The 25,908-nt window shown below is 39.4% G+C and overlaps 4 protein-coding genes and 1 pseudogene across 5 annotated transcripts in view; 2 read left to right on the top strand and 3 right to left on the bottom strand.

Annotated features, from left to right (window-relative positions):
- The window catches only part of LOC101295621, an 880,650-nt pseudogene that overhangs the window by 799,612 nt on the left and 55,130 nt on the right, over positions 1-25,908 (top strand). The window contains exon 160 of the transcript XR_184594.1: positions 8,878-9,835. The product of XR_184594.1 is annotated as an uncharacterized LOC101295621 (transcript). The remainder of the gene's footprint in view (positions 1-8,877; positions 9,836-25,908) is intronic.
- On the top strand, positions 4,763-7,491 carry LOC101306908 (coiled-coil domain-containing protein 84-like). The gene is made up of 7 exons (XM_004297510.1): positions 4,763-5,099; positions 5,271-5,397; positions 5,552-5,825; positions 5,965-6,035; positions 6,141-6,195; positions 6,377-6,804; positions 7,425-7,491. Exons 1-7 carry the CDS (start codon positions 4,828-4,830, stop codon positions 7,443-7,445), a joined length of 1,248 nt encoding a protein of 415 aa, XP_004297558.1. The 5' UTR covers positions 4,763-4,827; the 3' UTR covers positions 7,446-7,491.
- Positions 12,347-14,227, bottom strand: LOC101294063 (protein transport protein Sec61 subunit gamma-like). Its single transcript, XM_004297549.1, has 3 exons — positions 14,052-14,227; positions 13,847-13,962; positions 12,347-12,668 (listed from the first exon to the last, which is right to left on the bottom strand). The coding sequence occupies exons 1-2, from the start codon at positions 14,143-14,145 to the stop codon at positions 13,847-13,849; spliced, it is 210 nt and encodes a 69-aa protein (XP_004297597.1). The 5' UTR covers positions 14,146-14,227; the 3' UTR covers positions 12,347-12,668.
- On the bottom strand, positions 14,673-17,018 carry LOC101313302 (nuclear transcription factor Y subunit C-4-like). The gene is made up of 2 exons (XM_004297531.1): positions 16,245-17,018; positions 14,673-14,865 (listed from the first exon to the last, which is right to left on the bottom strand). The coding sequence occupies exons 1-2, from the start codon at positions 16,949-16,951 to the stop codon at positions 14,862-14,864; spliced, it is 711 nt and encodes a 236-aa protein (XP_004297579.1). The 5' UTR covers positions 16,952-17,018; the 3' UTR covers positions 14,673-14,861.
- LOC101308077 lies at positions 23,092-25,844 on the bottom strand. The gene is made up of 3 exons (XM_004297514.1): positions 25,438-25,844; positions 23,997-24,919; positions 23,092-23,905 (listed from the first exon to the last, which is right to left on the bottom strand). Exons 1-3 carry the CDS (start codon positions 25,771-25,773, stop codon positions 23,407-23,409), a joined length of 1,758 nt encoding a protein of 585 aa, XP_004297562.1. The 5' UTR covers positions 25,774-25,844; the 3' UTR covers positions 23,092-23,406.

Below are 25,908 nucleotides of genomic sequence, written 5' to 3'. Positions count from 1 at the left end.
TTGAAACCTTATTGGATTCGTTTGCGATTTCTTTTAACAAATTAAGGAGGAGAAAGGGAAATAATAACAGTGCGTACTGATCGAAGGATAAGAAATATGCGATTTCTTTTCTGTGTGTTTTTCTTTCTTCTTTCTTTCATGTTGTGATCTGTATGATGAATAATTGAGCTGCTTATATATTGGTTTCATTTTTAGTCCAGTCTCTCTCCTATATATGGTACGTGTAAATTAAGATCGTGTAATGAAGAATTTTTTTTAGAATTTCTGATGTGAGATTCAGGATCGATATTACTGTTACATAGTTTATTCGTGATTCGTCCAAGGAAATTTTGGGTACTCTAATAACTATTGTTCAGAAGCAATAATCGACTTCCAAAGTGCAATACTGCAATGTCATTTCTGAACGTATAAGAACAAAGTTTGAGCATGAAAGTTAGTACACTGGAAATATGATCATGAAGTGCGTCTCATGATTATGAAGCCACATGCATGAATAAGAGACCAGTGACCTTTTAGGCTTACATATTTCTGGTTTATATGTTGACTAGCTTGGTGCTCCATACTGGAAATGAACTGACTCACTGATCATCACTGATCATCTTTAGCTCTCCTCCTAACTCTCCTCCTAACGATGTTATCCCTCTCTTGGAAGCTGATTCTTCCGGCTCTTCCAAGCCTAGATTAGTTGTGTTTTAGGTTTCTTATCCTTACCTTCGGTCTCCATGTCATAAAAAAAAGAAGATAATTAATTAAACACAATCAACGTTAATACTTGCACTAATTAACTAGCTAGAATTTAGAACCCGAATTTCTTAAACAAAATTAATTCAGTGAAAGATATTTAGTTTCTCGCGATCGACACTAGTTTCTGATAGCAGAGAGCATAAACATTTGATTTCTTCTTGTTTTGATAATCTGAGTACGCTTAGAGTTGGGAATTTGAAAGAATAGTAGTATCACAGATTCTGTACAATGACAAATTAATTATTAATTCCTGCAAGCAGAAACCAGGTGCAAGGTAAGCCAAATTAAAGTCATCTCTTTTATCGGGCACGTATCATAATAATAAGATTTAGCCAGTCTGCAAGTTCATGATAAGTTTCTCAACTGGACAGAGGGCCAAAGAATAGTCAAAAGTGACGCAAATAGGGAGTCAAATGATCGCAGAACCTTGATGCTGATATAGAAAGGCAAATGAATCAGAACAAAAAGGTAAGTAAAATTCAGCAGCAACAAGACACTATAGCTAGTATCTATACACAGCTAGGCTGTATACACTTGGATTCAACTTGTTGAACTTTTGCTCATGAAACCAAACACCCACTACCCATGTCTCCAATCCAAACTCAAAAGAAACATTTTTGGATAGGATCAGATCACTTCGACTGCGACTCTACTTGCCGAAGCTTTAAGCATAACGATCAATCACAGTAATGTAACAGTCACCAGCTCTATGATAGCTTTAGCTTCATTTGTCAGCAACCTCTCTTCAACACTAGAACGTACGTATATTTCTCGATTCAGTTAATCATCCGAAGGTGGCCTGCCTTCAATAATACAATGGCTTGATTCATTGATGGGGTAAGAGAGAAAGGAAGCTAGCCAGACACATTCTAGTGGATGCAAATTATAGAACCACAAAGTCTCAAAATTAGGTGCTTCACTGAAAAGTGCTAGTGCAAATGGCAAAGAAGGCATGGGGAGGAAGTTTTTTTAAAAGGTAATCCTAAAATATTGCAAGCTTGATTCTTTGTTTGGTTGCCAGAATTTTCCTAAATGATAAACCTCATTATAGACACGTACCGAATGCTAGACAAATCATGAACTTCAAAAATTTAATTAAGCTGTTATTATATGAGCCAACAAAATATATACCAATCTCTCACCACTTACAAAACCCTAGCTCCTCTCATGGATTTAGTCATCTAGAGATAGACAGACATAAAACAGTAGACAAATTCGAACCAAATGGGGGTTGCGGATTCAAATCGAATCTTTTTGTGAATAAGAAGCCCTAAACTCTCAAATGGGGCTTGGGACTCCACATTAAACAAAGTATGAAGAAGCCCTGCACGCTCAAGCGATCAAAAGATGAATAGAAAACTGCATATTCAGATAACAATATATGAATTTTTTTTTCCCTCTCATGACTCACAAACTTATACCGTGATATATACCCTCAGGCCACCACTATTACCCTCCACTTCGTTCACTGTCTGTCCTTACAAAATAATGATTCCATGGGATAACTTTCTGATTCACTATATGCAATTGAGAATCCCAAAACAGTCTTTTCTTTTGCAAGCATAATGAGAATGCACTGTAAAGATGCATATCATAATCTTGCTAGTGGTTTCATTATCATCCTTTTATGAAGATTGGTTTTGGTGCTGCACAGAGAGAGCACAAGCTATTGCACACAACCAGCAAGCTAGTCATCATTTCTTCCCCTACTTTCTATATTTACTATCTTCTGTGCTATATCTTTGTAAAGAACCATAAGATCTTTACCAGGATTCAAAAGAAAGATTCCAATCAAGAACTTGAGTGTACTTGTCCTATAGGAAAGGGGGTGAACCCAGCAGTTGTTTTCATAAGATGCTCCACAGAAAAAGTTCATGGCTCTGAATTCATGGTGCCTAAATTGATTTAAAACATGTAATTATAGTTTTTTCTGATGATCGATGGTGATGATAATAACTAGTCCTAGCCTCTGACATCTGACCACCCACATTATGGAGAGGCCTTTGTCTTGAATATCATCAGGGAAATACCAAATTTCAGGGCCATAATAATCAGCTCGTTCAGAAAGTTGAATAACGAGCAGGATAAAAAGAAGTAGGGTAGGTTGTGCCTCCTATCAAACTGCTCATAATTTTGACATAACCTTAACAATTGTCTTTTCATATTGTCCACATATGATCACCAGATGATTCTTCTTCATTTTTCTTCCTCTTGCTTAGTGTCACTAAATCTTACAAATTAATGGTCTCTAAATTCATAAGGTGTTTAAGGATCTTGTATGAGCTATACTAACTCTTACAATGAGTGTGTATCTCAACCCATTCGCGCGCGTTTTCGACTGATACTAGTACTCGATCAATCGACTCAAGTGTTATGCATATCAAGTCTTTCTCAATAAGTCAGATGTTGTTTGTATTTAGGACAAGGAAATCTTCTGCTGATCTCCCCACAGATGAGCAAAAGAACACCACACATTGTATACTTATCAAAACAAAAAGGACATTCACACACAAAAATTCGTACATATGATAATTTCTTTCTGGACTGCGTTTACATACACATGCAGTACACATGCAGTTTAAGATCTGGTGTGCATAGAATTTGCTTGTTTAGTGTTGTGTACAAATTAACTAATACAAAATCAGGACCAAATAACCATGAATTTCATAGCATATAGAACCATGAAATTGCCAACCCGAGCCAATGAGGGTTAATCCCCACCAAGGTAGTCAAGTACTGTATTATAGAGTTGTAATAGGTCCATAACTACAGCAGATCAGTTTCCCGGGTCCATAACCTCAAACGAATATAAACATCATGTACTTTACGAGTTTTTTACAATATAAGTGATAAAGAGTTTCCATTAATAGGTTAATGAAAAACTTGGGGGAAAATCAACTGTCAAAAACGAAATTAGTAACATATATATACATGTTTCGAAAGCTTCACATATTTTTTGATGATTCTGCTAACGAATAGAAAATATATGCACAATGTTGTATTCAAGGCTGAGTAGTGCATGCATACCTTACCTGTTCGAACTGCATAATTCAATTTATGTGAGATAGCAGCTGGTAAATTATGGGTGAGATATCAGATTATCAGTGATAGCTAGGCATCAGTAGAAACGAAATTACTACTTGTGTTCAAATTGATGAGTAAGCTTTATGAGTTTACGCTAGAAAATTAGGACAAGATATTGGAGCAAACTAATGGTGTTAGTTATTCATTGATGCAACGTCTATCTAAGATACCCATGACGGAACACCTTGCCAAATAACAAAAAGAAACACAAACAAAAGTATAACAAATTAGAAAAAAAAGGTCCTAAGCCCAAGTAGCAAACTTTACGTTTCGAAGTCTCTATCAGTAACTCTCTCTTTGGTCTAATTTCATGGTGTTAGAGTCGATCTTCTAGTAAAAGTGTGCAAAATTATAATTCGTCACCTTCCTTCTATGTTTTTGAGATTTGTAAGTTTTCGACGAAACTTAGGTGTTTTGAGGGTTTGGGTGTTTTGGTGTGGTTGGAGTGCAACTTAGGTGGCGTCACTCATGAGAATTATTAGATTTAATTTCGGTGTTATCTGGTTGTATTGTCAGCATGAGGGTGGATTGCCTTTTGCATGTGGTCTGGTGGTATTTGAACACATTTTTGTAGAAGGTGAATTGGCTCAGTTTAGTGTTGGTAGCGATGTCGTATTGTTACTCTCACGATATGATAGCTCGTTTCGAGCGTAAAATTGGGTTAAGGGTTAGGCCATTTTGGCTCATGAATGTTGTTTGTAGCGACTGGCCCGTAACTATGGTTCTTGGTAGGAATGTGTGTCGTGGTGTAGTCATCACAATCGATCGTTCCGTTGTGCTGTAATTTTTTTGATTATTAATGAAATTTCTTCTAAAAAAAAAGACGAAACCGATATTCATTAATACATGTATCCGTATCCGTACATAAACCAATACTACACACAAGTACGTAACCAAGCCATGTATCAAAGCACCTTTTTTTTTTTTTTTTTTTAACATATTCGTTAAAGAAGCCAAAACCGCGAAGAACCAGTCCCTGATCCTAATTCCAACGCCACAATGAAGAAGACGAAGACGAAGAAGAAGAAGCACGAGTTCGAATATTGCACGGTTTGCAAGCTCAATCACGACCAAGGTCCGAGCCACAAGTACATCCCCAGCCACACCAAGTCCCTCTCTACTTTCCTCTCCCGCTTCCAGGCCAAGCTCTCCGACGTCGTTTTCTTCCTCAACAACCCTACCTTCCTCCGCCTCGAACACGCCGCCCGCAACCGCCTCTGGTGCGTCTTCTGCGATTTCGACATTGACGAGCGCGACAGCTCCTTCGCCTGGTGAGATTCATTCTCGATCGCCGTTGTTGAATTAGCTGTAGAATTTGCGTGATTGATTAGAAAACACTCAAACAGAGTCAAATTGTGGATGATTGCTGTGCAAATTGGTTGATTTGAGATTGTGATTGTGAAATTGGTGTTTGACACTGTGTTGGTGCTTTTGATTATCAGTGGCAATGCCATTAATCACCTTGCGAGTGCCGAACATCTGAAGAATTTGAAGCATTTTTTGTGGAAATACGGTGGAGGAATGGATTCTGTAGATAAATTCCGGATATTGGAAGCTGACCTTGCTAAGGTATTTGAGGCCTTTCTTCAATTCTCTGGCATTGTGTTCGAATCTGATTGTATAGCGAAAACGATTGTGAAACGAGAAGAGAGTTGAAACCAGAATAACATTCTTTTCGAGAGAAGTTATTAATTGTCTGTTGTTTCATTCTTTGTGGATGCAGTGGGAGAAAAAGTGCAAGGCATTGAAGACTGAAGCTGTATCTGGAGGACCGATGCCAGGGCCTTCAAATGATATCCATACTAAACTTGAATATGGAATTTTAGATACTTTCCAAAATAGTAGTAGTTCAAAATTTTCAAATGGTGTTATGCCTTTACTAGATCATACAAATGAGAATCAGGTATCCCATTCAGTACCCTCCCAATATGCAAACGGTGGTTGCTTTGTGCAAGATGTTGTTGCTTCCTCTTCTATAAATTCCCAAGGTTTTACAGGTACACATGTTTGTTTACGGATTGATATTTTATTTATGAATGTATTCATCTTGTCTTAGAGGTTCCTCCTGTATAATGAAATGAAATATGCTTATGTTAAGTTTCGTGATATGCCGTGTGCTTACTTTTGTGACCTCAGTTAGTAGCCAGGGTTCTCTTATTTCTAATGGTAGAAAAGGCTCGGCTGATGTCAATTTGAATAATGAAAGGGTAAGTTTGGCATGCAGTTCTTTAGATAGACCAAAGAGCTTTCTATTCATATGTTCTATTTAAAATGGCCATAAATTGGCTAAAAGTAACATGCTTATGATGCAGATGAACAAGGTGTACCAGCACGGAAGAATGGCAATGGGACAGAGCAGTTCTCAAGGTAGTTCTCTGTGTTTATCTGAAATCCTATTAAGTTGATGCCATTTGTGTGCATATTTGAACATTGAGATGACTCAAATGCATTATTGCAAAGTTTATATAGACCTGCTGATATAGGTAGAGTTGTATTTTATCTGATATAGGTCAAGCATGCTCATTTATGATACTTTTTACTTTACCAGGTGTTCATAGCCTCACTCAAATTCCTTACAAGGGTCCTAAAGATGCTAGTGGAAATGTGCATACTGGAGCACTTCCTCCTTGGTTTGCAGCTGAGGAAGAAATTCAGCTAAGTATTCCACTACAACGAGTTTCTGCTACCCCTCTTCCTCTGTCAAATCAGGCAGGGAAGTCCAAGAAATTGAACCCAAAACGAGTGGGAGCAGCTTGGGCAGAAAGGAGAAAGAGAGAGATGGAGATGGAGCAAAGAGGTGAGATTGTCAAGAACGATTATGATGCTAATTGGCTCCCCAATTTTGGTGGAGTTTGGCAATCTGGTACCCGGAAAGAGGCTAGAAAAGAATTTGAGTTGGAGAAACATAATTTAGTTAAGGTTGAAAGTCAATCTGAGATGCCAATCAAGATACAGCCTTACGTCAGCAAAAGGATGGTGAGTTCCATATTCCCGCTTACTCTGTCTCTTTGTTGATCACTGAAGTTTAAGATTTCTAAAGCTAGATTTGTCTTTGATTAGTAGTGTTTCTTTGCTTACTGTTTGGTATAGCACTGGTTGCATGATATCTCATATATTCATGTTAGGGCTCAGTATATGAATTCCAAAAGCCTCTCTGTAACTGGTAAGTGCCAAATTACAGGGAGGTGTTAAATTGTCTATTTTATTTTTTACCCATGACATGTGGTAAAGAGGACACTAAGATAATCGATGACGGCTTGTACTCATATTACTTGACATTTGAAGTAACCTTCCTATCTTTGGCTGGGGAAATTGATTCATGCATACACACAGACACACTCCATCCCATTCTACTTATGAGGATAAGAGATGTTTGCCTCAAAAGCTATTCATGAAAACCAACTTTGAGCATTACCTCTCCAATGGAATCAATTAGTTGCATTCATTTCATTGCTGACGAATTGTATGGGGTCTAAAGTGACTGTTAAGAGAACTGATTTGGTGATTGTGAGCCTTTATTTGTTTGTTTTCTGTATGAAATGCAGACACATCACACAAGATAAAGTTCTAAGGCTTTTGTGTTTCCTTTCATGCAGCGAACAGGTGCAAGTGAATAATTCTGTGATTGTGAGTTGATAGTTGTCTGAAGACGGATGTTTGGGAGAACCGCATACATATGTTCTGCCTTGTTTCTCATGAGTGAAAATATGAAGGGAAGGCAGGAGCACTGGTGTAATCAGTTTGCAGGCCGGCTATTATACATCATAGAGCTGTAAGATCAAATGCTCATTGTACTTGAATCAGATACCTATGAAATACATTCAACCTTATTTTTGTTCTTCCATGTCTCTGACACATTCTAATAGCTTCAGGGATTACGCATTCACAACAATGATTTCTAACTGCAGAACTTGGCACCTATGACATGTCTCGGCTAATAGAAATGTATAAGGAACTGGAAATTACAGCCTGCACTTGGACTGCAAATTCTAACATCTACATTCATATCCATAGGCACAGAAAAATAGTTTGTGACAAAAAAAACATGGTTCAAAATCATGATCCAAAAATTGTAATTTTCTTTGTGACAAAAAACGCATCCTCTTTATTTTTCCAGTGTCTCCTAACCCTTAAAACCATGATTTTTAAGAAATTGTCATAGTGATGGAGCTCAAAGTGCAGATTTGGAGTAATTTCACTAATTTGGCAGAATTTATGACACGTTTACTAACTTGGAATTGAAATTATCACGAATCGGTATCAACAAGAATCGGTATGAGAATATTTCAAACCATTCTACTATTTATTTACCATAAGGAATCAAAACAGAATTGAAATTAATTACGATTGATGTTGTTTACTTATTATATGGAATCAGAATTAAAACTAGTTTGATTACTAAAATACCTTCAAAAGAAAAAAATTTAAAATACCCCTAAAATACAATATATATATTTTTAGGGTTGAGTAATTTAGAAATATTATAATTATGTGAGGATATTTGGAGAGAAAAATTGATTCCATTACCTTGATTATGATACCCATCTTCCTCTTTAGGTATCGAATAAGGGGTTTCGTCAGGAATCGATTCTTGATAAGCAAGTGAGACCTATATCCATTCTAATATCTTGACATATATGTTAGTAAACTCCAAAATTCACCTATTCCGGAATTAACTACATCACTTTCGATTCTATTCCAAATTAGTAAACATGTCCTTAGATTACTTATTGAACTTTTCCTTTACTTGTGGGGTAAGTAGGAATACAGATTGAATCTTTATAAACCTTATAAAAAGGGACCAGGCCAATACACTTAAAACTCTAATTAGACTTGGGGAATGGAGGCAAGACAAGTATCCTCTTCTTTGGCAGATAATCAAGACCTGGTGATAGAAGTCCTCTCAAGATTACCTATCAAGTCTTTAGTTAGGTTTATGAGTGTGTCGCAAGAATGGTCTGCTCTCATAAAAAGCTCTCGCTTCATTGCCATTCACCAAAAACACCTTCAACGCTTGAATCCCAATCTCTGCTTACTCTATGGTCGCAGCGTCAGACATACATATACTAAACCCCATAAGATTTCACTGCTCGGCAAAGAAGATACACATTTGGTGGCGTTAGACCTGCCTGAACGTGTCCAGCAAGACTCTAATGATAAGTTGATACATATTGCGGGATCAAGCCATGGTCTAGTCTGCCTTCATCCTCTGTACACTTCGAAGAATAATCCTTTGTACACATGGGAGGAGGAAATCGTCGTATGGAACCCAGCAACAAGAAAGCATAGGTGTCTTCCTCCACCCTTGGCTTTTAAGGGTGAGAAGGAGAGTACTGGTGATCGACCACTATTGGGTTTCGTATTCATTAACGACGATGCTGCAGAGTACAAAGTGGTGAGGATTTCCCACAGCATGGATCATGATGCTGATGGAAAGTTTACATACCTAACCCAAGTCTTCACCCGCAGTGAAAACTCATGGAGAGAAGTTAAAAGCTGTGTTCCGCCGGGAGATTATGACTTTGAATCACACTCTTCCATTACTTCGAATGGAGTGTTGTATTGCTTGGCAAGCACCAAGTCAGTTAGGTATGTTTTCTCGTTCAATCTGCAGGATGAGGTAGTCCACAACATGCCAATGCCGCCTCGTTATAGCCATTTCCCCTCTCATGAGTTTTATGGCCATCAGCTCTTTACATGGGAAAATTCGGCTGCATTTTTAACCTATGATGAAGGCCAGTATGTTCTTTGGGTGATGAAGAAGGCATCCGGTACACAAATGCCTACATGGAATTGGACTGCACAGATTACAATCAAGAATCTCATACAGATTCCCGGGGTCGGTAGCCGGCAAGTTGAAGCTTTTCCATTATGGGGGGGAGGGGGTGATTTATATCTGTTTGTCAAGAGGCACGTCAAAGCTGGACAAGATCTGGTTACGTATGATCGAGCGAAAACCAAACCAAGAAAGCTTTTCGAACTTGCGACAGGGAGTATATACCGTCAGGTGGTAGATTACATGCAGAGCTTAGTTTCAGTATTCTAAATGCGCCACAACTGTACTATTTAATTACAGGCTAAGACTCAGATAATTGGTATCAATATATGTTTTTCAAAGGGTTCTAGGTTCAGCACTGCAGATTCTAAACAACATGTATGTTTTCATAGTCAAGATTGAGCAACATGGTGTCATGGCAATCAATCGAAAGAAATAACTCGGAACAATTCGTAATGGAAACATAACTGTTGAAGGAAAAACCAATGGATTAATTGTGTTGAGACAGCAATGAATTGTAACTGCATAACTGGGCACCTACGACATTTCTCCTCTAGTAATGTATATATTAGGAACTGGAAATTATAGCTTGCGCTTGGACTGCAAATTCTAACTTCTACATTTTTACATTCTAGTCATCCATAGGCACAGAAAAAAATAGTTCTTATTTACATAGTTCTTGTGTAGGTCTGTATGGTTCTTATTTCCAGATCCCACAACTTAAGAAAACTTTCTTTCTAATTCATGGCCGTGACAAAAAATGATGAGGTTGTGTATAGATAGAGCATAGAACCTTTTAAGTTAAAGCTACAAGCTACTATATTACACTATTGTAACTGCTTCGGCAAGGCAAAATTTTGAAGAGTTTGTATGACCCCTGATCCTAAAGTTCCATAATTTCCCTTTTGAAGAAACTAAGTTCTCATCACACAGAAACTCCCAGGAAAACCACTTCTCAATTGTTCGATCCACATCATGCACTAGTACATCCGTAATATTCCCATTTCTTGCTAACATACTTGCAGTGTAGATGGCTGCCATCCTGCCTGGTGCCTCTGGCTTATTCCCGCTTGGTCCATCCACCACCACCACATCCCATTTAAGCTCATAGACTTCTTGTGGCAAATTTTTCAACGCAAGCCGACATTCTGATACTTGAAGCTGTTTTGAGCTCGGTGCACACACTGGGGTTTCCCTTGCATGCCTCAGCAGGTTATAAGCCTCTTTTGCAGGTACCTTATAGTCCACCTTGTAGATTCTGGTGGTGTTGGAATCTGATGTCATAGCGCTTATCTTGGTAGCGTCGTCCTCCAGAAAGATGGTAGTGCCGCCTGCATTGATAGATGAGAGAGATAGATACTGAGGCTCCAGCCCAAAAATGAGGAGGTTACAAGGGGCTCTCTGGGAAATGAGATTTGACAGAAGTTGGTATTCCTTTTTCTGCAGGGCCGTGGCGTTAACGGAGGAACTTTTCTCTGGTTGAAATTTAGTGCATGAAGAAGGATTGGAACATGAGTCTCCAAGAGGTGCTAAAGCAGTTAGTGGATGTGAAGAAGTAGAAGAAGAAGATGTAGTTATCGATATTCTAACAAGTCTGAGTACAGAAATGATCGAAAGGAGCAAAACAAGAAAAGGGATGAGCTTCTTTCCGGCAAAGTTCATGTTGGTCTCTCCTCTCCAGTACTTGTATTTATACGGTTGATGTAGTTGTGCTTCAGGTGAGACAGAAGGAGAGAACCGTACTAGAGGAGTTACAGAAGATCGATAATGAGGCACTTCTGGGGGCATTGTTTCTCTTTCTTTGCTTTCACAACTCCACAGCCTGCTTTCACATCCTTCTTGTAAGATGCTATGGTGGGGTTTATGATAATTTAAGCTGTTATGCTGAAAGTTTACTAGCTTTGGTGTCTTTTTGAGTGAGGAAGAAGGATGCTTTGCTTTTGTTTCAAGCATTTATTTTCCTTCTTTTGTTTAAGTGTTTGTAAAGGGATGACGCATTATAAGATCGCATTTGCTATTTGCTAACCTATGAAAAAGAATAACAACAATAAAGGGTTGGTGTTTCTATAATTCTTCTAGAAATCTATGAGAAATTGTGTATTGTAGGCTTGTTTGGTAGTTATGAGTGAGGTCGAAGAAGGCTAGCTAGAGTAGTTGGTTGGTCAGTGTCAAGCTTAAATTATGACTTTGTCGACCCTGGTCAGTTATAATAAGATGACTGATGATAACTGATTCTGATGGCCAGTATGCATCCCATGTAGGGATTTGAGTTCTGTAATTGGCTGTCACAGTAAACTTTAAGAAAATTTGCGGAAATGTATAAGAATAATAATTTGTTGAATGCCAATCCTTGCTGACACTTTGTGTTGCAACACACCTTGTCTTTAAAGAGATTTAAGAACTACGTTATTTGTCATATGTAGTATTTGTCTGAGTTTTGTTCTTTTCCTGGCAAAAATGTGTATTATAACCCACTTGATGAAGATGATACGTTTGAAAGTTTTCTAGAATCTTTGTCCCAGAGCTGATCAGTATTTATATTGGTGAGTGCACGATGTTTTCAGCAAACAAGTGAGACATTCTAATAGATTTCACTTGCGAGGGATCAGAGATGGCAAACAACTTCTGCCAATGGTCATCAGCAAAGGATGGTTTTACTGATTTTTTTTTTTTCATTCACTCTTTTGTTTAGCTAGTTTATTTCTTGAGGGGGCTATCCCTCTTTGGGTCGTAAAGGAGATTCAAAAAATGTTCAATATTTATTCTCTGTGGAGCATGATGAAAAGGCGAACTCTGATGGAAATGGCACATTCAGGTTATATGAGAGCAAGACATGTGGAGAAATATGTACCTCAAAGAGAGATATTCTTCTAGAGGCTTCACAATGTATAAGTAAAGCAAAAGAAACAAGGAAATGATGTTGTAACCACGGAAGTTTAGTTCTCAAGTGTTACTTTAGATGCTAAAAAGAGCCAAATAAGAACTGCATAACTATTGCTTTAACATGTTGATGTTGTTTCCTGTATCATCTAGCCTCTAGCAAACTTCAAACTTGAGGAATGACCTGAAATCATGTAGGAAAACACATCAGTCACTCATTACCTCTAGAACCAAAAACAATAACCAGTTCTAACCAACTGGTGAGTTCCTAAAATCAGAATCAAATGACATTGATCAAACATGCAACAATTCGTTAGATTCTGGAGATGTTTGGCTATAATGTTTTATGTTTCAATTAACTGCCTTGGCCTTCATTGTCTACTTCCACATCAAGATAAAAGACCAACAAACACCAGCACTTGGAATCACATCAAAAGCAGCAATACCAGTTATCCTTTACATCACATCATTATACGCTTGGGCCAAGAATACATAATATTCCAAATAAAACTGTAATCACTGTCCATAAAACCCGTATAAGATTCACATTGCGTTTATACCAATGGAAATAACCCTGATCACTAGTAACAGAAACTACTTTACTACGACTTTTCTAAGGCCCAAAACAAACAAAAGAAAAAAAACAAAATCAAACGAAAAGGGAAATGTCCGAAGCAGAGTTGTAAAACAACAAAAGGATGAGCACACGGAATAGTAGAGTTAGTCACCCCTTAGATCGCTGCAAATCGCTGTGCGCCCATGTCTGAACCAAGCCGTATCGTTTACAGATTGGTTATTCGTGGGCAGAAAACAAATAAAAATAGGGAGAGGAAGAGAGGGAGAAAGTAGAGCTTGTAAGTGTATGAGGGTGCTTGGAGGACAACTGAAGAAAAAGAGCAGAGAGTCCCCTCAAAATCCCTCGCTCAATCCAACACTGAATATTGGATTGAGATTAATATCTGCCTCCTAACTAAGCCCACGAATATTGAAATCAATTCATAAGGCTACTCAAAAGAGGCAATCATTACTACAACAAACACACACAAACAACAATCAGGACATCAGAGACCTCCAGCAGAGCTGCGGCCTCAGATCAAACACTCCAAATTCAACCCTTCATACTATCATACTTTGGCGAAATGCTCAACACAAAACTAAACCAAATATGAATCACATTAGAATACATGGCATTCAATTAAGGATCCAATAGATTTACAAAGTAGTAAAATTTCATCCAAAAATATTGGTCAACATTACACCATATTACATAACAGCGCAATTTTGGTAAACTGCATGTCAACTATGAACAATAAATCTACTAAATTGAGCTGAAAAAACGCAGATTGAGAAGTAATCGAATACCTAAACAGATCCGACGATGATGTTGTTGATGGGAATGAAGATGAGCTTCACGAAAAACCCAACAAATCCCATCACAACAAACCCAATGGCTGTACGCAACGCAACCTTCGAGAATTCTACACCACAATCAACCATAACGAATCAAACACCGAATTTCAATAACCAGACAAAAATACCGATCGAGAAAACACAGATCGGAATTCACCTTTGCGATCGGGCTTGTGGCACCTCTTGACGAGGCGAGCGCTGTCCTTAGCGAACTCTCTCAGAGGATCCACAACTGAGTCAATGGCGTCCATTTTTCTCTTTTCTCTCACTAAAATCTAGAGCGAGAGAGAGAGAGAGCAGACGGGGTCGTCACAAATTTGGTTGTGAAAGTTCGGAAGCGTGTTCTCTGGTCGAGATTTATATATCAAAGGTTTTATTTGCGAAATTCCAATATCACCCCTTCTTCGCAACAAAACAAAGATTATAACCCGGACTCCGGTGAGTTATACCGTCAAGTTTATTGAGCCCGGACACCGGTGAGAAGTCATCGGAGCTATTACATCATTATCTTTCCCCTGCTACCACTTGCCGGACGTTGGCCGGTGATGTCACCAGAACGTGTGTCGAGTTTGCACACTGGAGGTTGTCTACAATTGTAACGATAGACAAATTCGATAAGTCAACAGCTGATTGCCGGCAAAGAGGTGTTTAGACTTCAAACCATAACCATAGACAGTAGGAGAAAAAGAAACGAGAATCTGGGAACATACTAAAAGAGTCTACCAGGTTTGATTAATAAGAAACCGATTCAGTTAGCGACATGAGAAACCTAAATTATAGAGGACTCTGCACATAAATACTGAACATGGCAGTAAACTTTCTACTGCTCTGGATCAAAGGGTCTTTAGACAAGTCTCTTGTCATCTCATTAAATAATAATAGTACTTGAAGCCATCAATAAACTGCTGCAGTGCTCAATTCCTTTCCTTCCCGCCTCGCAGCAAATTGTCAACAAGTTAGTCTCTCTTTAACTGCATAGGAAAATTGGAAAAAAGAAGACGTTTATATCAGTCTCCATTCTGTTGAAAAGTTCATGCTACAACTTCCGCATGGTCCTAAAGTTCAAGGATCCAATACGTCAAAGTCAGGAAACAGATGCAAAAATAGAGTAAATTGCCTTCAAATGAGTATGCACAGCATCCAATTATTGAATACAGCTAAGAACATTGACAGTAAAATTTTGCAAGAGTATGGTAAACCTTGTTGCACATTCTTAAACATCACTTTAATAGTTGAAACATGAGCATTTGTTTTGCTTAGGTTTGTATGGTTAAGCAGAGTGATGAATGCACAAAGGACAATGTAACTAGAAATCATGGAAATACAAAATCGATCAGTTTCAAGTTTTTCTGGGCCTGGCAAGTGCCCTCCATATGAGAAAACATAGGCAATTCTACAAGTAAAAAAAATGAAGGAAAATCACAGTGCTACAAACTAGAGTAGAAAAGTTAAAAAGAGGGGCATTTTCAGGTGTCTGACTAGAATCATTACTTACGGATTATAAGAAATACACTTCATGCAAGCTGCTTCAGTTCTTATATTTTCAAGAATGGGATAGTAAGATACAGAACACAGAAGAAAACATCCAAAAGAGGCTACCATGGATATCAATTTCTATTAACAAATGTCCTACCAGCAGGTGGTCGTGCTAACCACATGCAGTTGCTGGTCAAAATCATTATACGCTTGGGCCAAGAATACATAATATTCCAAATAAAACTGTAATCACTGTCCACAAAACCAGTATAAGATTCGCAGTGCATTTATACCAATGAAAATGACGACGCTGATCACTAGCAACGGAAACTACTTAACTAAAACTTTTCCTGATTTTCTTCTTTTCTCATGTTCCAGCTTCCACACCCAGTAACTGCTAACCACGGTAATAAAACTTGGAAGATGTGGCCATAAAACCGACTCATGTTTCAGGTTGGATCGATATCAATACCCGAAACAACAAAAGACTTGTTTTTGCCCTGCTGAAATTACCCATGAAGCACCAAATTATATCACAGATTTTCCAGTTTTCTTTTTACCCTACAAACATTTCACAGGTAATTGCAACAGTAAGAACTCTACCACCTCAAGTTAAAATAGAAAAGACCGCACGAAAATCCTTTCTTTACACTAGATTAGTACCAAACAACAGGAAACTCTGTCCCCAATTAATAACATTATATTGTTCAAATCAATTCAGTCATTTCGAAGCAGAATCAGCAAGCATGACCATCTAAGAACATGCAAACACACGAAACCACGCCTTGAAATTCAAGCATCACACAACATAGTGCATTTTTTTTCACCTAAGACGATTTACATTGTAAAAAATCGACAGAATTTTATTTTTTACCTCTGGCCATCAAGATTGCCCTGGCCACTGCTCCCTCCACTCCCATACGACACATCATCCGCCGCCGTCTGCCACACCGACTGCCACGCCTGCGACGGCGGCTGCGCATAAACTCCGGTAGGATCCATGGCCGGCCTCCCGATCATCATCCCTCCCGGCGCCCCCGCCGGCTGGCCAATGGGCGGGTAGTAGTAAGGGACCCCGCTGGCGGTGGCCCCCACCATGGCGACGCCGCCGAGGCCGGCCTCGTCCTTGATCTCATCCCTGGGGACAATATCGACGAGGAAGTCGAAAATATCAGTGCGGGTGATGGCGGCGGCAATGTCGTTTTTCTGGAGCGTGCGGCGCTTGTTCTCCTCGGCGTGGAGCCATGACCTGATGGTTAGCTCGAGGATGAAGAGCTCGCATGCCTTGGCGAACAGGACGGGCGCCTCGGCTGAGATCATCCTGACGTCCTCGTCGGCCTTCATGATCTTCTTGATGCGCGCCAGGGGGAGCTGGTGGTTCTTGAAGTCGTTGACCTGCTCGATCTCGTGGCGCTGGTAGTTCCAGAACATCTGGAGCTGCTGCTGCTGCGCCTGGAGGAGGTGGTGGAAGGGCGGCGCCGCGACGGAGGACGGCGGCGGAGGGGGCTGGGTGGGAGGGTAGGTGGCGGCTGGGACGGTGGTGGCGGCGACGGGGTTGGAGTTGGAGTTGTTGTTTTCCATTGATGCGGCGAATTGGGGAAGGGAAATGATCGGAGGGTGGCGGTGATTATTTTTCGCAGGGGATTTAATTTTGTGTGGTGGGATTTCAAAAGGAGGAGATGAGATGAGATGGAGAAAGGGGAAGATGCTGTTTTATTGGGCTTTCCGGGTCCTCCAATTGGGTCGTGCCACCTTCGTCTTTGTGTTGCAACATTATTACCTTCTCATTACGAGAGAAATAATGAGAGAAGGGAGATGATTTTGGGTGATGTCATTATTGTTTTCTTTTTCTTTTAACTACGTGTTCTGAATCTCGGTTGATTTTAATAACTAATGTCATTAAAAGTCAAGTAATTTAAAGATAGTTTCTTGTGACGGTATGGGTCTCATGTTCTTCCAATAAAAGTCCGAAACGTTGCATCAATTCTCTAAAAGAACCATATTCGTGGAATAAAGATCATTTAAAACACTTTCAATGAGAATCCGAGGTGTTACGTCTCTTCTCTAAAAAAGCCACATTCGTGGAATAAAGATGATTTCAAAACACGTAATGAATCGTCATTCCATTATGAGCAACACAATACATTATTTTTAGAGAAATAAAACACTAATAAGTAACCCATTGAGTCCATTCTGCTTCAACATAATTTCCACATTTTCCTTCTTGAATTCATAATAATTAGCATAATTCCAACACACATCCTACTTCCATGTTTCAAAAGTTACATGTATACTTGTATAGTGTGTGTAACATTAGATATATATATATATCTCTTCATTTTCATTGATAGATTCCCCCTCTATTAGCAAAGCCTAGAGGCAACCAGGCATCAGACTCATGCACATTTTATAGAGGGCTGTCGTCTAAGGAAATAGACTTGCAAGTCTAATACGCAAAAGCAGACACTTCTTTCACTTGATGGAATACACTAAACTAAACCATATGTCGTCAACTGCTGTCTTCTTCCCCTTTTATGTACTCATCACAAGCAAGCAAAGCTATAAACAATGCTGCGGATTACAATATTAACAAAGAGAGAATGTCCCTCTCGTGCTCTGCTTGTGCTATCACAGTAGCACCCTATATTGTTTATTCTGCTTCCTTTGCCAAACACAGATCATTTTTCACATGGAGAAGCATTGAATCCAGTTTTTACCATTTGGGTTCTTGGAAGTTACCGACATTCGAGGCAAATTAATAAATGGTTTACCGTTATTCTGCAATCTTTAGCATCCTATTCCCAATGCTTCCCTGTCTTCCACTAACGGTGATTCCTACAATAAAAACTTACTGAAACTGCATGACTGAAGTATTTGAATTTCCAAATTTACTGAACTGCTGGATATTACTTTTCCACAGGTCACATTGCACATGTACAAATAAGCATTAGTGAAAATGAAGTGCATGATGAGAAGATTGGCCTTAAAATGCCAAAAACAACAGCCAAGGGTGACTAACAGCTGAAGACACAGATTATAAGAGTCGAAACTTTGATCCAGTTGCTTTTGTTCTTTTAGCATAAACAGATCCTGTGTATCAAAAAGGTAAGCAGCAGTCTGCAATTTTGACCGGCTGCGAAAACTAGTCCTTTTTGAGGTATGAAGTTTTGAGAACAAAAAAAGAAAAAGAAAAAGAAACTCCTAAACTGTTTTGAACTAACAATACAGCTAAAATTAGTCTAAAGGACTTAGAACAAAACTCTGGATCCATCAGCATAGGGCTAAGCAAAGCAAAACTGCTGTACCTCAATCCTTCTATTTACGCCAAGTACACTAAAGCCACAACCGCTTAGCACCCTCGACAGCTTCTCCTTCCCTCGGGCGTTTCCGACTATATACCTGCCACTTTGTTTCCTGGGGATCCTTCTTCATCAAGTCGGCCAAATCTTTTTTCTCAGCATCTTCTACCAGACCTGTTTCTTTAGCCACTTTGCCATTCTCTTCTCCATTACATTTCCAAGCTGTCTCCTCCATTTTGGCTTGTGCTTCTGTCTTTACCTGAAGAAGTTCCAGAGGAGTAGATGCAGGATCAAGCTCTAAGCAACCCTTGGGTGCGTTCTCACCTTCAAGACCAGAGAGCAAGTAATAAGGGACCTGGTGAGAGAAACGAAACATTTCTTTTCTGGGAATTGTCCTGATTAATCTTCTGTCTGAATGTTGGCGGAACACAGTCTTGAAACCAGCCACTTTAACAAGTGGGACAATGCTCACACCTCGCTCCTCATCATAATCTTCAAGCACTTGCACCATGTCATATTTGTGTATCACTTCATCTGGGGTTAGTTGATCCCAATCAGGGGACCAGTTCCTATATAAAGCCCAAACATCTCCCTTTCCAGGATATATACGAACTGCTCCTCTTCTTCCTTTTGTCCACTTGACCTTGTGGGAGAAAGAATGAAGATACTTATAAACTCCATGCTTCCCTATCCGAAGGTCCCCGCTAGTCTTAGGAAAACCACAAGCAACCCAATCTAGTGGAGCCAGTTCGTGATTGGTTTTAGAATTAAGCCAACTGATGCGAATTTTGAATGGCTTTAAAGATATGATGCTGTGAATCATAGCATAATAACGGGGCATGCCATCATCATCGTCATACACAGCCCAAACCTGGTCGCTAGCGAATGACTTTTCTGTGCGATCATTGTCAAAATCATGGAAGTCAGGGTCTGGAACACTCATTGAATTTGTGTTACCGTCCTCTACATCAGAGTCAACATGAGAATTGGCAGGGGGTGATATTTGGCTGGGCATGTCCTCGGCATCCACAGATACCCTACTCCCTGTCATATCGGCTTTAGCATCAGGCGCAACAGCTTCTTTCAGTCCCTTCTCCTTTACATCAGCATCTGCAGTCTTTGGCACAGAAGGATTGCTCGACTTGTCAAGCTTCTCGACAAGTTCCTTCTTAGCCTTTTTCAGCAACACATTTTGCAGTTCTACTAGTGACAAATCCCTTATGCAATTAAATCTATGATTTAAAGCTGCATCCGGCCTTTCTCTACCAGAACTAAACTTGGGAGATCCAAATCCATTGTTCATAGCAACTCTTCCATTTCCCATTCCCACTTTTGTTGGCATCTGTTGCCGCTGATACCTTTTCCTTCTAGGCTTAACTCCATAAGAATGAGCGCTACCTCCAGCTTGACTAGAAGTGGAGGCTCTTGCTTGCACATTTTGAACACCTGCTGAGTTGAAGAAAATACTAGAAATTCCTTTTGATCTCATCTCTGTACCAGCAGCATGTGTCCTTCCTGAACCAGAAGGGTTATTGGGCATGCCAGGCTGACTAAATTTCTGAGGGTTATTGGGCATGCTAGGCTGACTAAATTTCTGTTGCGGTGGGTCAAAAGGCTTTGACTTGGATGCATTCTTTGGGGGTGGTATCTTGTAAGCTATAAAGTGCTGCTGGCAGTTGTGACATTGAAGCTTGTGGTTGAGAAACACTCTAAGATACTCAAAATACATCATGCAACAACTGCATATTGTCCAAAACGTAGATTTCTGACCTTTCTGTGCATGGGAAATTGAATAAGGCTTGGTAGGAGCCTCACAAGGCTTGGTACCAGTAGCACAGGGCTTGGTAGCATTAGCACGAGGCATGGTAGGAGTCGCAAATGGCTCGGGAGGAGTTGCACAAGGCTCGGCAGGAGTAGCAGAAGGCATGGAAGGAGTAGCACTCCTCTCATCCCGTTTGAAAAAATCATGTAAACCAGTAGTGGGCATCCATGATTTCGCATCTGAAACTCCAACCTTCTTCTCACTAAGAACTCTTCTTGCTTCATGAAGAAGCTGAAAAGCCCCTTCAGCACCTACGGATTTGTTCCTATCCGGGTGCTGAAGGAGAGCCAGCTTCCGGAACTGTCTTTGGACTGTCTCTTGATCGGCCAAAGGTTCCACACCGAGGACCTTGTACCAATTGACTTCCCCATTTTTTCCCTTCTCGGCAGAGGTGTAGACATCGAGAGTTGCCAGAAATTGTTGAAGGCCATCAAGCTCTGGATACATGTCTTGGGCTTTTAATGCAAATCGTTTTGCCCCGGCATAGTCTAACCGCTCGACCTTCAACTCTGCGATCTGTTTGGCCTTAAGGGCCTCCTCTTTGTTCGCCTCCATTTTCAGAATGTTGGTGTGTAAGCCACTTCGATATGAACCACAATCAAACAAATTAATTCTACCAAACTCCCGAAATTTTAGAGTGGATCATTAATAAGTTACTTCTGATTGTGGAAGCTGCATCCTGAAAACAGAAGAGCGGTGATTAGGAAACTAATTGAATTCAGAGATTAATAACGATATGAGGATTATACCGCCCAGCACGGACATAGTTAATCGAAGGCAACAACTTCAAACATAGAAAAAAGGAACTAATGAATGCTTCCTCTCATATTTCCGTTACAGAATCTTTAACACCTCCTTACATAGATTTTTCAATTCAATCGTCAAACGAAATTACGCGGGAAACCAACAATCCATGTAATTCAATAAGTTAAAAGCGCTGAAATCCCCAAGTAAGCACACTATAAATTTACAAAAGCACATTGACAATAACAAGACGGCAATGCCAGCCATCACATTCATATTCAATCATAAGATCACGAAACAACATTTTTACAAAAACCTATCATGTTCCTGAGAAATGCTGGTAAAACTAATGACTGCAGGGTGAATGGCTCTTGTCGAATCCCAAGTTCACTTCTATAACAGTTCTCATAAACCATGTAAACTACAATCTCAGTTATCATACACTTCCAAACAAAACCAATCCAAAACACTAAATCATAATCAAAATCTGGAGAACCAAGAACACAAAAACAGATACCCAGTTCTCAAATTCACTAAAATTCAACAACCAAGTCAAACCCACAATCTTATAAGCAAACAAAACCATTTGAATTATCTTCCATGTAATACCTCAAATTACACATAAAACATGCCCAATTCAGAAGCTTTGGCTAAAACCCTAGAAGTCTAACAGCATTAGTGATAATCAAACAGAGAAGCAATGACAGAAACATAAAATTCCAAACGCGGCACAGAGTGAAAATTAAATTGAATGAAACTGAATAATTAAAAAGAGGGTATGAACGAAATTTACCCCGTTCAGATATTTGAATCGCAGAGACGCCAGTGATGAATTCAGAGACCAAATTCTTGTGATGGCCTTCAATCGCCACCCTGATCAAAATTTTTAAACAAAATGCAATTTCAGGGGTTTTTATTTTTTGGGTGAAATTCTCTCAACCCCTGAAAAGAAATTGTATGATATTATATAACCTCTCTATATATCAAAACCCAAAAGCACTCATACAGTATTATAATATTTGCTCTCGGTGGATTTATATATTAGTTTTTTCACCTAAGCATTCTTTGGCCTATGGTTAAAATCTAACCATGGTTAATTTCTAACTCTGGTTTATAAGATTTGTGGTTGCCTACATTTCCCTAAATTAGGGGGGTATGTGATTTTATTTTATTTTAAATTTTGTCATATGGTTTTACCTCATTCTTTGTTATGCATTATGATTTTGTATGCTTATTTTTGTTTCTTGTCACAGGAGCTACTTACTACTAATCACTAGTTTAGTGGTATTCTTCTTGTGAAGGAGAAGTTCGAACCACTAACGGATAAGTAGTGATCATGCATGAAATTCTAAGTTCGAATATGAACGTTCACCTTTTTAAATATAAGTTTACCGTTGGTTTCATGCAATTTACGTAAACACAGCTAATTTGAAAATATGGAGGATTCATTGAACTCACTGTGATTTGTTTCATTTTTGACAGTAACAACAGCATTAAACTCTGGGGATACCCTTCCAATCATATTCATATGCATATACATGCATTTAGATTTTTACCATTTTACTGACTGTTCTGAGATGTTGCTTTAACATGGACAATCCAGTGCATGCACCATCATAATTCTACCAAATATGCCTATATGTAATTTATAATCACCCAAATGAGTGATTCACAGATATTGATTCAATGTGTTTCTAGTTTTGAGTTTTGACAGATTGAAAGTTAATTACTTCAGTCAATCCAGAATGAGCATTGACAAATTGAGTCTGAGGAAAAAAATTCTCAGTACATCAGTACAAGTGTATAAACAATACAATATGCAAAAGGATCTGTAGACATCAGATTTATTCAAATCCTGTAACTGGGTTGCTTACATGTCAAGAAACCAGAAAGGAAAAAATTGATTTGAAACATTATTCATTTCTCATTGAATTGTAATGTAATGTTTGTACTGGCATATTGTAATGAATGTTCTGATATATAATGAACTGAGAGATAGTTATTGAGATGTGCTCCGGGGCTGGTACGACTTTTTTGGCAATCGGTGAAGCAAAAATGTCTGCTCAGACTTCAGCTAACAGTACTCCTCCAGATCACAAGGATGAGAAGCTTTCAAAAAATAATTTTGCTAGCTGACTGTAGAAATATCCACCTGCTCTTGTTATTGCATCTCAATTGTTCGGATTCCCATAGAGTTGGGTGTAAACCCTCCTCGTTCGATAAACTACAATCATGCTTAATCCTGCTGCAACAATGCATAGTGCTGATAGGATTCCAAAAGTGATGGAGTAACATATAGTACCTTCACAAGAGAGGTCATCATCATCCCCGAGGGGTTTAAGAAGCATTGAGCTTGGATTTTGGTGTCTGAGTGTAGCTTGTTTTTCTGCATAGTAGTCATATATACCACTAGCAATCACTTCTGAGAATATAAGAGAACCAGCAGGGTTTGCCATTGTAAGAAAATTATAGAGGGCCCCGAAACTCTTCAAGCCAAACAGCTCTGAAGCTGCAGCTGGCAAAATTGCCCAGTGAGCACCATACCCTAGTCCTATCAGCACAGTGGACACATATATTTGCCCCGGCAACCCCACAGCATAGTAGAAAAGCCCAACTGCCATGATAACCTGAACTACAGCCATTACCACTGGTCTTGGGTAGGCATAGTCTCTGGAGAGAAAAACAAACAATGCTTATTAGAATTTTAGTGAATAATGAGTCCATATGTCAAAGGAATATACTGAAATCGATCGGGTTTCACCTTACGATAATCTCAGAGAAGTAGCCACCACCAACACGTCCGAGGAAGTTCCAAATGCTGATCATGGAGACATAGATACTTGTATCAGTGTACCCAAGTGACAAAACTATCTGACCCAAATTGTCAATAACTGTCAAGCCAGATCCAGCAGCAAGCAATAGAGAAACAAATATGAGCCAGAAATCGGCCTTTATCAATGCCTGCATCAAGGTGAAATTCTCTCCTCTATGGGGACCTTTTCTCCTCTTGACCCTCACTGCTCCATCTGCAGCTGCTTGGAACAGTTTAGCTTGAAGCTGAGAAATTCGTTTTTGTCTTTCTGATGACGGAAGAGAATCTACATCTGAAGCCTTCTCATCTTCCACCTCACTAAAAATGACCTCATTCTCAGATTTGTTCCCTTCATCTTCTCTCTGCACATCAATAAGGCTCTCCTGAAGTAAAGGCTTTGGTTCAGAGAAGAAACTCAATATGATGGGGATGATAATCGGAAGCACCAAGAAAACGACTAAAATGGCCGCAAGTAATGTGATCAAAGTTTGGCTCAAGTCAAACAAATCTTCAAGTATCAAAACTCCCAACAAATAAGCTGCCAGAACAAGGCAAACACTATATGTAAACGTGAATCCTGCCTTGTCACCTGGCCTGACTTGTCTGTGACCTCCCACAGGCCTAACAATGAACATTAGAGCAATGACAACCATTGATGGTCCAACTGCAATCATAAAAAGCAATGACGCTTCATTTGGGGAATTGAACATTGCATAAATCTGAGTTATTATTGCACCACTTAAACCGGCGTATCCTTTCAAAATCCCCACAACAGGTCCCCGGCTTTTGGGGAAGTTCTGCACACACGAAATCAAGGCTGCTGTGTTGAAGAAGGTCTCTCCATTCGTTCCCACGTATATAGCAATGCAAAGCTGCAGAGCAAAACATGCTTGGTTAATTCACTCACAGAAAAACTTGCTTGGTTAGTTTACTACAGCACAACTTTGAAGAAATTTCTTAACTTTTTGAATATAAACGGACAAAATGCACAATTGTTCACATGTTCTAATCACAGGAAAATAAACATTCATTCTCCAACAATAAAACCTCTTCTGTAAACATGATATGTTACATTCCTCTACAAATCAAAGACTAAAGCAAGTTAAGCAACCATGCTCAACATGTCAACACTAAAAATCCTCTCTCACAATTTCAATACCAATATAAAAGATGGCCAACTCTTTGATGTTTTCCCAATCTGATAACTAATCACTGGCCAAAAGGGTTATTCAATTGAAAGCTAATCTTGACAGTTATCAGACAAAACATACTAGAATGAAACAGAAAAAGCAGCTAACTATTGGTACCCACAAAAAGAGGGAAGCCATACCCAGAAACAACCCAAAATCAGACTTGAGGATCAAGATTCAAACTTGATTGAACTACTCACCACCCACAAAGGCAAAGCAGCAATCTTTTGTGAGACTATAAGCCAAAGCAATCCATATCCAAGAAAGTTGAGCACTGCTCCAATGACCAAAAGCCCCCAACTTGGTAAAATCTCCGATAAGTATCCGGCAACAAATCCAATAGCATCACCCCAGTCCTTGGCCACTCCCAGAATTGCCAGCTCCCTCTGGGTGTACCCCATAGTGCTCTTTATCACAGGAGATATGCTCCCAAACAAGTACCCAATTCCTGCAAAGGACTGAATCCACATTGCACACACAAACACAAGCCATCTGCTGTTCTTGAAGGCCTTAAACTTCCCATGACACTGTGCCATCTTCTGTGTTTGGCACAGTTGTGAGAGCTAGGTTGGGATCTCTAAACACTGATGAGTTCTCAGCTTAGACTAGTTTTTGTTGTCAGTGCCTTACTATATAATATGAAGTTAACACAGGGAGGAGGAGGCTGTGTG

Source organism: Fragaria vesca, linkage group LG4, assembly GCF_000184155.1.
Source record: "Fragaria vesca subsp. vesca linkage group LG4, FraVesHawaii_1.0, whole genome shotgun sequence".
Lineage (NCBI taxonomy): Eukaryota > Viridiplantae > Streptophyta > Magnoliopsida > Rosales > Rosaceae > Fragaria > Fragaria vesca.
Note: the sequence above shows the minus strand (reverse complement) of the source record. Positions and strands in the feature narration are given on the sequence as shown.